This window comes from Cetorhinus maximus, chromosome 21 (assembly GCF_964194155.1).
Source record: "Cetorhinus maximus chromosome 21, sCetMax3.hap1.1, whole genome shotgun sequence".
Taxonomy (NCBI): domain Eukaryota; kingdom Metazoa; phylum Chordata; class Chondrichthyes; order Lamniformes; family Cetorhinidae; genus Cetorhinus; species Cetorhinus maximus.
Window position 1 is genome coordinate 90405755 of NC_135899.1, and position 12119 is coordinate 90417873.

General features: G+C 44.0%; 1 protein-coding gene and 1 long non-coding RNA gene across 2 annotated transcripts in view; one reads left to right on the forward strand and one right to left on the reverse strand.

Moving 5' to 3' along the window:
• The window catches only part of LOC144696123 (uncharacterized), a 56451-nt gene extending 47412 nt beyond the window's left edge, over positions 1-9039 (reverse strand). The window contains exon 1 of the long non-coding RNA XR_013580072.1: positions 8950-9039. This is a non-coding gene — a long non-coding RNA (uncharacterized LOC144696123). The remainder of the gene's footprint in view (positions 1-8949) is intronic.
• The window catches only part of LOC144696122 (forkhead box protein O3-like), a 170522-nt gene continuing 167005 nt past the window's right edge, over positions 8603-12119 (forward strand). The window contains exon 1 of the mRNA XM_078567432.1: positions 8603-9050. Coding sequence (XP_078423558.1) covers positions 8622-9050 — 429 coding nt within the window. The 5' untranslated portion in view covers positions 8603-8621. The remainder of the gene's footprint in view (positions 9051-12119) is intronic.

Below are 12119 nucleotides of genomic sequence, written 5' to 3' on the forward strand. Positions count from 1 at the left end.
CGGCCCCTCAAGCTTGCTCCACCATTCAATAAGATCATGGCTGATCTGAATGTAACCTCTACCCCACATTCCTGCCTACCCCCGATAACCTTCCACCCCCTTGTTAGTCAAGAATCTATCTAGTTCTGCCTTAAAAATATTCAAAGACCCTGCTTCCACTGCCTTTTGAGGAAGAAAGTTCCAAAGACTCAAATGGTCTGAGAGAAAAAAAATTCTCCTCATCTCTGTCTTAAATGAGCTACCCCTTATTTTTAAACAGTGACCCCTAGTTCTAGATTCTCCCACAAGGGGAAACATCCTCTCCACATCCATCCTGTCAAGAGCCCTCAGCATCTTAAAGGTTTCAACTAAGTTGCTTCTTACTCTTCTAAATTCCAGTGGATACAAACCCAATCTGTCCAGCCTTTCCTCATAAGACAACCCTCCAAGTCACTCACCATCCTGACTTGGAAATATATCGCCGTTCCTTCACTGCCACAGGGTCAAAATCCTAGAACTCCCTTCCTAACAGCACTGTTGGTGTACCTAAACAGCATGGACTGCAGCAGTTCAAGAAGGCAGCTCACCACCATCTTCTCAAGGGCAACTAGGGATTGTTTCTCAGAGCAATATGTTGCAGAACCTACCTGGGAACATGTTATTTTAGATCTAGTAATATGTAATGAGGTGGGATTAATAAGAGGTATCGTAGTTAAGGATCTTCTCAGGAGTAGCAATCACAACATGGTAGAATTTCAAATTCAGTTTGAGGGGGAGTAATTCGGGTCTCAAACCAGTGTCCTCAACTTAAATAAGGGCAATTACAGAGGTATGAAGAAAGAGTTGTCTAAAGCGGGCTAGGAAAATAGACTAAGGGGAAGGTCAGTGGATGAGCAGTGTCAGATATTTAAGCAGATATTTCATAAAGCTCAGCAAAAATTTATCCCAGTCAAAAAGAGGGACTTGATGAGGGGGATGAACCACTCGTGGTTAACAAAGGTGGTCAAGGAGAGTATCCAGTCAAAAACTAAGGCATACAAAGCGGTGAAAACTAGTGGTAGGTCAGAGCATTGGGAATTTTTTTAGGAACGAGCAATGGATGACTAAAAGCTAATAAAAAGAGAGAAAATTGATTACGAAAGTAAATTGGCAAGAAATGTAAAACAAAATGCAAAAGCTTCTATGGGTATATTAAAAGAAAGAGAGTGGCTAAAGTAAGCGTGGGGCCCTTGGAGGATGCGACTGGAGAATTGATAATGGGGAACAGGGAAATGGCAGATAACTTAAACCAATATTTTGCATCAGTCTCCAAGGTGGAGGACACTATAAACATCCCAAAGATATCAAATAAGCAAGGAGATAATGGGAGGAAAGATCTTGTAACAGTTTCTATCACGAGGGACAAAGTATTTGATAAACTAATGGGACTAAAGGTAGACAAATTGCCAGGACCTGATGGCCAGCTTCCAAGGGTTTTAAAGGAAGTGGCTGCAGAGACAGTGGAGGCATTGGCCAAAATATTCCAGAACTCATTGGATTCCGGGAGGGCTCCAGTGGATTGGAAAACCGTTAATGTGATGCCTCTGTTCAAGAAGGGAGGGAGACAAAAAGCAGGAAACTATAGGCCAGTCAGCCCAACTTCTGTCGTTGGGAAAATGCTAGAGTCCATTATTAAAGAAGAAATAGCAGGACATTTAGAAAAGCTTAACGCAATCAAACAGAGTCAACATGGTTTTGTGAAAGGAAAAACATGTTTGACAAATTTGCTAGAGTTCTTTGAGAATACAACAAGCAGAGTTGATAAAGGGGAACCTGTAGATGTAGTGTATTTGGATTGCCAGAAGGCATTCGATAAAGTACTACATAAAAGGTTACTACAAAAGATAGGAGCTCATGTTATTGGGGGTAATGTATTAGCATGGATTGAGGATTGGTCAACACACAGAAGACAGAGAGTCGGGATTAATGGGTCTTTCTCAGGCAAGGAAGGTGTAATTAGTGGAGTGCCACAATGGTCCGTCCTAGGAGCTCAATTATTTACTATCTATATTAATGACTTGGAGGAGGGGACAGAGTGTAATGTATCCAAATTTGGTGATAATACAAAAATAGGTGGGAGGGCATGTTGAGGTGAGGACATAAGGAATCTACAAGGGGTTATAGATAGGTTGAGGGAGTGAGCAGAAACTTGACATTTGGAATTTAATGTAGGAAAGTATGAGGTCATGCACTTTGGTAGGAAGAATTAAAAGGCAGACTATTATTTAAATGGAAAGAGACTCCAAATAAGTGCAGCACAGAGGGATCTGGGTGTTCTTGTGCATGAAACACAAAAAGTTAGCATGCAGGTGCAGCAAGTAATTAAGAAGGCAAATGGAATTTTGGCCTGTAATGCTAGGGGATTGGAGTTTAAAAATAGGGAAGCCTTGTTATAACTATACAGGGCGTTGGTGAGGCCGCACCTGGAGTACTGTGTACAGTTTTGGCCCCTGTATTTAAGAAAGGATACACTGGCATTGGAGGCAATTCAAAAGAGATTCACTGGGCTGATTCCTGGGATGAAAGGGTTGACTTATCAAGAATGGCTAAACAGGTTAGGCCTTTATTCATTAGAGTTTAGAAGAATGAGGGGTGATCTTATTGAAATGTACAAGATTCTGAGGGTGCTTGACAGGATAGATGTTGAGAAGATGTTTCCACTAGTGGGGGAATCTCGATCTAGGGGACATAGCTGCAGAATAAGGGGACACTCATTTAAAACTGAGATGTGAAGGAATTTCTTCTCTCAAAGGGTAGTGAATGTCTGGAATTCTCTACCCCAGAGAGTTGGGGAGGCTAGATCAATGAAAGTATTTAAAGAGGAGGTAGATAGATTTTTGATATATCGGGGAGTTGAGGGCTATGAGGAATTGGCATGAAAGAGGAGTTGAGACCTGAAGTAGATCAGTCGTGATCTTATTGAATAGCGGGACAGGCTTAAGGGACCGAATTGCCTACTCCTGCTCCTATTTCTTATATTCTTATGGAAACTCTTCCTATCCATCTTTATATTACTAGCTAGCTTTCTCTCTAATTTTACCCCCCTTATTAATCCCTTTTTCATTCTTTGTTGTTATTTATATTCTTTCCAACCTTCTGACCTGCCACCCGTCTTTGCGTAATTATATGCTTTTTCTTTAAGTTTGATGCTGTCTTTAACTTTTTTAGTTAACCATGGATGTTAGGCCCTCCCCTCAGAATCACACCTCTTTGAAACTCAAATCCTTCCAAATATGAAAGCTTTTATGTCTCTTGTCTTTGCTTTAGGGTCAATAAAATATAATATCCCCACTACTATTTACCCACGGGACTCTTGCAAGATTCAAACAGGTTTCTTTTCACCTCTGACTCCCCTTTGATATTCAAGTTACCTCTCAGCTTATCTAAAAATGCAAATGTTAGATTTAATCTACTTACTTGTACCTCAAACTTAACACGTCTAACCTTTTCATGTTTCAAACCCCCCAGACAACCTGACTCATATCAATCTCTGCCTAGCTTAATTAAATCACACACACACACACACACACACACATACACACATACCCACATACCCACATACACACACACAGACTTCTTTGCAGAATAACACAATATTCCCCAAAAATATTTTTAAAATAACATCCATTCTCACAGCTGCTGTTACAAAACACTTATTATGAGGAAAACTTTACAGTTACCAATAAATTGTACTAATTTGTACCAATAAATTGAACACCACCACCTGGAAATTCCCTTCCAAGTCATGCACCATCCTGACTTGGAAATATATCGCTGTTCCTTCACTGTAGCTGGGTCAAAATACTGGAACTCCCTCCCAAACAGCACTGTGGGTGTACCTACACCACATGGATCGCAGGGGTTCAAGAAGGCAGCTCACCTCCACCTTCTCAAGGACAACTAGGGATGGGCAATAAATGTTGGCCCAGCCAGTGAAGCCCACCTTCCCTGAATGAATAAAAAAAACTAATATTTAAAAGATAAGTGAGCAAAACAAGTAAAATAATCACCAACCAATCACTTACCTAGTTCCCCATAATGTTATATTTGATGTTCTCCAAATTTGGTCAGTCCACTGAGACACATCACCAACGCCAGCAACAGCAGCACCAACACCAGCAGCAGCACCAGCAGCAGCAGCACTAACACCAGCAGCAGCAGCACCAACACCAGCAGCAGCAGCACCAGCAGTGCTAAAAGCACCACCAGCAGCAGCAGCAGCAGCAGCACCAGCAGCAGCAGCACCAGCAGTGTTAAAAGCACCAGCAGCAGAAGCAGCACTAACAGTGCTAAAAGCACCAGCAGCAGCACCAGCAGCAGCAGTAGCAGCACCAGCAGCAGCAGCACCAGCAGTGCTAAAAGCACCAGCAGCAGCAGCAGCACCAGCAGCAGCAGCAGCAGTAGCAGCAGCAGCAACAGCAGCACCAACACCAGTAGCAGCAGCAGCAGCACCAGCAGTGCTAAAAGCACCAGCAGCACCAGCACCACCAGCAGCAGCAGCAGCACCAACAGTGCTAAAAGCACCAGCAGCAGCAGCAGCACCAGCAGCAGCAGTAGCAGCACCAGCACCAGCAGCAGCAGCACCAGCAATGCTAAAAGCACCAGCAGCAGCAGCAGTGCTAAAAGCAGCAGCAGCACCAGCAGCATCAGCATCAGCAGCAGCAGCAGCACCAACAGCAGCAGCACCAGCACCAACACCAGCAGCAGCACCAGCACCAGCACCACCAGCAGCAGCAGCAGTGCTAAAAGCAGCAGCAGCACCAGCAGCACCAGCACCAGCAGCAGCAGCACCAGCACCAGCAGCAGCACCAGCACCAGCACCAACAGCAGCAGCAGCACCAGCACCAGCAGCAGCAGCACCAGCAACACCAGCACCAGCAGCAACAACCAGCAGCAGCAGCAGAACCAGCAGCACCAGCAGTAGCACCAGCAGCAGCACCAGCAACACCAGCAGCAGCACTTGCATCAGCCACAGCACCAGCAACACCAGCACCAGCAGCACCAGCAACACCAGCAGCAGCACCAGCATCAGCCACAGCACCAGCAACACCAGCACCAGCTGCACCAGCAGCAGCACCAGCAGCACAAGCTGCAGCAGCAGCAGCACCAGCAGCACCAGCTGCACCACCAGCAGCAGCAGAACCAGCAACACCACCAGCAGCACCAGCATCAGCCGCAGCAGCACCAGCTGCACAGCACCAGCTGCACCATCAGCAGCAGCAGCACCAGCAACACCAGCAGCAGCACCAGCATCAGCCACAGCAGCAGCAGCACCAGCAGCACCAGCTGCAGTAGCAGCAGCACCAGCAACACCAGCAGCAGCACCAGCAGCACCAGCATCAGTCACAGCAGCACCAGCCGCACCAGCTGCAGCAGCACCAGCACCAGCAGCACTAACAGCAGCACCAGCACCAGCAGCAGTGCCAGCAGCACCATCAGCAGCACCAGAAGCACCCAGCAGCAGCAGCACCAGCACCAGCAGCAGCACCAGCAGCACCAGCAGCACCAGCACCAGCAGCACCAGCAGCAGCACCAGCAGTAGTAGCAGCAGCACCAGAGTTTAGAAGAATGAGGGGTGATCTTATTGAGACGTATAAGATTCTAAGGGTGCTTGACAGGGTAGATGTTGAGAAGATGTTTCCACTAGTGGAGGAATCTCGATCTGGGGACATAGTTACAAAATAAGGGGACACTCATTTAAAACTGAAATGCGAAGGAATTTCTTCTCTCAGAAGGTAGTGAATGTCTGGAATTCTGTACCCCAGAGAGTTGTGGAGGCTAGATCACTGAAAGTATTTAAAGAGGAAGTACATAGATTTTTGATATATCGGGGAGTTGAGGGCTATGAGGAATTGGCACGAAAGAGGAGCTGAGGCCTGGGGCAGATCAGCCATGATCTTATTGAATGGTGGGGCAGGCTTGAGGGGCTGAATGGCCTACACCTGCTCCTATTTCTTATGTTCTTCTGTGTTCACTGCACCACAAGACCTCCATCTGCTTAAGTAGCTCATATTTATTAGCTGAACACATGTTTAGGAAATGGCCTTTCATTGACTCCCTGGTATTTGCAATATATAATACTGTATTCATTTCCACTTTTTGCTCTGCTGTAGAGTTATTAGTCAGTTTGTGTGTCATTTGTGGCCATTGGAAAATTCCAAGCTCTTGATCGGTATTTACATCTGCAAATGGGTCTTTAAATTATGAAGGGGTTTGATAGGGTAGATATTGAGAAAGTTTTTCCACCAAAGGTCATAAATATAAGGTAGTCAGCAATAAATATAATAAGAAATTTAGGAGACACTTCTTTACTCAGAATGTGGAACTCACTAGTACATGGAGTAATTGAGGGAAGTGACGTAGATGCATTTAAGATAAGTACATGAGATAGACAGAAATAGAGGATATGCTGATAGGGTTAGATTGAGTAAAGTGAAGGCTCATGTGGAGCATAAACACTGACATTGACCAGTTGGGCCAAATGATCCTTTTCTGTGCCATAAAATCTCTGTAATTTTATGCAATCACTACCTGAAGATGTTAAAAAGAATCATTAATGATATTTGCAGTAAACTATTTCTCCACATTTTAAAACAAATTTATAAATTTCAGCTCATTGGTCAATGAATGTTAGGCTTTGCACTTTGCAAATGCCTTAAACAAAATAATTTTGCAATGAAAAAGTCAAAGAATGTTCTAGAAATTACAGTTTTATGGAGTTATATAGAATCATATTAATGCATCTCACCATAAAGGTTTTAAATGCAAGCATATGAAAATTTGCAGACTCTCAATTACTGCTTATATAACATTTATAAATATCAGTAGCCAGAACCTATGTTTATAAGTGTAAACTCAACTTTCACTACTCATCTATCACTGCCAAAATTAAATAAAATGTATCATGTACAAAATAGGAACAGGTTTCGAATTCAGTTATTCACTAGTGAAACTCACATTGTTCAATATTAAACTGACACATGCAAAGGCACATGCACATTTATGCCATAACTGATTTATTAGTTTTGTAAATGTTTGGTCAGCATATACTTTATGTTATCCACACACTCCGGAAAAAATATTGTATTAAGAAAAGTGTTTTGGAACAAAAGATTTATAACAGAATTCCTCAAGGGAAAAATGCATTTAGCAAAATGCCACACTGTTGCAGTCACTTTAGTCACTCCTAAAAGTTGATGTAAAATATTAAATATATATTTTTAAAAGGAATCTTGTTTTGGAGTCAAACAATATTTAGTCAAAGTCATAGAGGCCTACAGCACAGAACAAGGCCCTTCGGCCCATTGAGTCTGCACAGGTCAAACAAGTACCTAACTACTCTAATCCCATTTTCCAGCACTAGGCCCATAGCCTTGTATGCCATGGCATCACCAGTGCACATCCAAATACTTCTTAAATGTTATGAGGATTTCTGCCTCTACCACCCTTTCAGGCAGTGAGTTCCAGATTCCCACCACCCTCTGGGTGAAAAAAATTCTTCCTCACATCCCCTCTAAACCTCCTGCCCCTTACCTTAAATCCAAGCCCCCTGGTTATTGATCCCTCCACCAAGGGGAAAAGTTCCTCCCTATCTACCCTATCTATGCCCCTCATAATTTTATACACCTTGTAGAAACAAAGTGTGCTTTAAGTTTTGACAGTTGGGTCAAAATCCTGCAACTCCCTTCCTCACAGCACTGTGGCTGTGCCTACACCACATGGACTGCAGTGGTTCAAGACGGCAGCTCACCCACCACCTTCTCAAGGGGCAATTTAGGATGGGGCAATAAATTATTCATTCGGGGGAAGCCCACATCCCGTGAATGAATAAAAAAAAGAGTCATTATGGAAAAGCAAAAATCTTGTATCGTCAGACAATACCGGTATTACGAGAAAAACATATGTTATTGAGTCACTATGAAAAAGGGCAGGTGACACGAAACCATATGTTATCATAAAGAATCTAAGTTTTAAACGGAACCGTCAGACTGGGTCCGATCATCATGGCTTAACCGCATGACGTCAGTGAAGGGGATTTCCTTGAGGCCCCGCCCCCCCCCCCCCTCCTTGGGCTCCGGTTAATTTATTCCACGCTCCGCCCGCCCTGGAACAATGCTGGGCCAATCGGAGGGGGCCGGTGGGCGGGGCCCGCGTTGGCTACACGGAGCGGATGGAAGGCTGCTGTCAGCGGGCGGCCAATCAGGCGGCGGCTGGCCGCAGTGTATCCTTTCCAGTGGGGGAAGCACATGGGGAAGCAGCGGCGGCTGGAACTGACAGAGCCGCAGTGACAGTGAGAGCGGCAGCAGCGGCGGCAGCAGCAGCCGGGGGCAGAGAGAGAGGAGAGAGAGGAGAGGAGAGGACAGCGCTCCATCCTTCTGGGATAGCACCGCGATCACTCCCAGTTTTATCATCACCTATCTTCCGGGGCTTTCCCCCCCCCCCCCCCCACCCATCCCTTTCTTTGATGTTGCATCTCCCCCAGCACTGACATCTCTCCACAATATCTATTTATCTTTTTTTTGTTGTTGTTGTTGTTGTTGCTGGTGGTGGTGAGGAGGAGGAGGAGGAGGAGGAGGAGGAGGAAGGAAAAAAAAAAAAGGACCATGGAAGAAGCTGTAGCCCCTCACGTTGACATCGACCCGGATTTCGAGCCGCAGAGCCGGCCCAGATCGTGCACCTGGCCGCTCCCTCGGCCCGAGTTCCCCGGAGCTGAAGGCAAGGGAGAGGAAAGCGCCCTGAACAACGAACCGGCCGCGGCGACCGAGAATGGCAGCGGGGTCAACAAGGCAGAAGCGAAGGCTCTCGCCGCCGCCATCCACTCCCCGCTCCGCCTCAGCGAGTGCAGCCAGCACCGCAAAAAATCTTCTCGCAGAAATGCATGGGGCAACCTGTCATATGCAGATCTGATCACTAAAGCCATTGAGAGCTCACCCGAGAAGAGACTGACACTGTCACAGATCTACGACTGGATGGTTCGCCACGTCCCCTATTTCAAAGATAAAGGGGACAGTAACAGCTCCGCCGGCTGGAAGGTAATGGCTAATTCTTTGGGTGAATTTGCAGGTGTAACATCGCCTGTTGCATTTCCCTCACCCCCCCCCCCCTCTAAACAAAATTACGAAGAGATGGCCGGATGGTTGAAATTATTTGAGTTTGACAGCACCTTGTAGGTTGTGACGTTTAGGAGAGAGCTTTCAGCTGTGAATTAAGTCAGAATTGATCTAAAGTGGATTTATTTTGGAAGTTAGGGAGGGCAAATCCCATCGGCTCACTAGAAGCTTAAAAGTTTATCTATCATTTTAGTACATGACCCCCCCCCCCGCCCTCTCCCACCACACACACACACACACACACACTTGCACACGAAGTTTACATACAGCCAGTGTTGCGGAAGAGCTCAGTACACGATTACACAGGAGGCGACTTGTTAAAACCCTTTTGTGTATTGTGCAGAAACCGGAAACTTAAAGAAATCTATAGCTCCTTCCACCTCCTGTTTTATTTAAAGACAAAAGCTGCAAGTTAGCAGCCTAGAGGTAAATCCAATGTCTTTTGCGGAGAGCTGGCAATGCCAAAGCACATTGCGCAATCTATTCCTATTAGGAAACTGAAATCGCAGCCCATAAGACCCAACTTGAATCGGCAGCGAGTTACTGCCGATAGACCATAGTTGCTGATCCGAAGTCGAAGAAAGGTTTTGAACTGTGGATGGATTTTTAAAAAGCTATTTTCCCACTAAGATATATGTTGTGGTTGTTAATGATTATCTTTCTACGGTCTTGCAGTGACAAAGCGATTCATTTTGTTTAACGCACTGATTCTTGAATGATGGATGTAACATTATAATCGTTCGCTAAAACGTAAAGGAAATCAGGTGGTAAATAGTTGGATCCCCCGGGTTAGAGTTAACCCGTTTATAGACAGGGTCTTGGCTGGACAAGAATTCCAACTGGGGAAATGTGCTTAGATTGATTAAAGAACAGTTGATAGATGTTTAATCGTGTCGTTTGGTTTCTTTGGCGAGCCTTTAAGGACATACAGTGGAAGATAAATGCCAGAACCCCATTAATGCTTCATACATGAAGTGAACCGATGTTTCGGACAAGTTGTTGACCAGATGCTGTTAAGATACATGTTTGCAGTGAGCTTCCTTATAACGTGATAGAGAATATTGGGTGACCAAGAACGAATTACAAGCATATAAATGGCCTCAAATTAAGCCTAAGCTAAGGTGACAAGACATGCCTTAGTAGTCCAAATTGATTGTCAGTTTTATATAGTGCATATACGTTTGGTAAAAGTGCGTGCAGCATACTTATGCCATCATTATTTGATAATTTAGTTAAGTTGACTTGATTGCCTTCTTATAATTTGCCTTATTTGCAACCAGACCATATCCGGCTTAGAAAGGACGGGCCGAATGGCCTCCTTCTGCGCGGTAACAATTCTGAACTCCATTCCATTGCCAATGTCTGGAGCCCTCTCGCTACCTTCAAAAGCCTTCTGCAAAACTAGCTCTCTGACCATGCCTTTGGTGCCCATCTCCAGTACTTACAAACCTGCGTGAAATGCCTTGCTGCACTGACCAGAGTTAAAGAAGCTATACAGATGCAAGCTATTGTTGTAATAAATTAACCTCCCAGGTGGGCTCATGGCTGCCGTTAAAAAGAAAGGGTGAGTTGTGTCTGAGAATCAAGATTACGCTGTCAGTTTAAATGGTGAGCTTTACTATCGGAATCATTTAAAACATCAGTGGGGTAAGGATAATGAATTGAGACTCAACCATTGAAAAAACATAATCCTCAAGACCATTTGGACATAATTTGCTACATATATGGATGTAGGGGCTCAGAATTCGATGATATGAGTATGCCTGTAATGGCAAACATTAAAATGTCATTGCTCTAGCTTTTTTTTTAGGGAATCTCTCCAAATAATCCTTTTCTCATATCTGAATTAGTAATGTAGTGTTGAGTAACTCAAATCACTCCAGGTAAAAGAAAAGTGCCCTCAGTAAATCAGGGAATGATTACAGGTGCTAGGATGGAGAGTTGTACTAAGTCAATACTTTGGCAAGGAATAGTTTCAAAATGAGTCTATAAACTTAGCTCATTATTAGCATATTCCTTGAAAATGATTGGTAGAAAAACACACCTTTGTCTCTATGTTAACTAGCTCCTCTAAAATGCTAAGATCTATTTTCTCAGGCATGATTCGACACTGAAATCCCAATCTGTGCTGGGAAATAGGAATATCTGCATTGCACACAGGGAGGTGAACTGAGGCCTGTACCTGTTGCAACTCTAGGTGGTGCATGGTGAGCAGAATAGCAAAGATCTATGTGTGTCTAAATGTACTTTGTACAATTATTTGCTGGTAAGACTGAGTTTTGCTGAAAATTTTCGCAGTTAGTTTGAGTGAGAACAGAGCGTATTCACCAGGTCTGGGCTAAGAAATACGTGGTTTAGTGTATTGTATTTTGTATTCAGGAAACTATGGTGTGGATTATATTCACATTATTTGAGCCTAGCCTTCAGATGGGGAAAGTCTGAACTGAGCTGTAGAGTGGTGGTTGTGTCAGTCAGAATTTTGATCTATTTTAATATAATTAAACAACCAAGAGAAATAATTGAACCCTACAGCCTGTGGGAACTGAATTTCCATCCACACAGAGAAAGCTGGAGCACTGGGGCTAATTATGTTAAACTCAACTCCCTTACATTGTCTGAATCAGTGAATAATTCAAGTCAGCACCCTGGTGATGTCATTAGGACTGACTTAATTTGAACAAAAAAACTTTTAAAAAATCAACATAATTAGAAAATCAAGCAGGTATTCAAATTTACCATAATAGTTTAAAATGGTTTGAGTATTAAAAGGGCTCCTGATAGTGAAAGTTCTTCTTTAAATGTTTCTTGAACGGACCCTACCTGGCACATTTAAAAAAAAAATCTGCGCCATTCTTTAGCTCCAAGAACTCCCCTCCACACAGAAGTGCTTTAAGTGAATAAGAGCGGTATACTTGCAAACTCTTTAAACGTTGTTTCGCACAAAGACCATGAACTGTTATTCACAGAGTCTAACACTGTGAATTTGAAAAT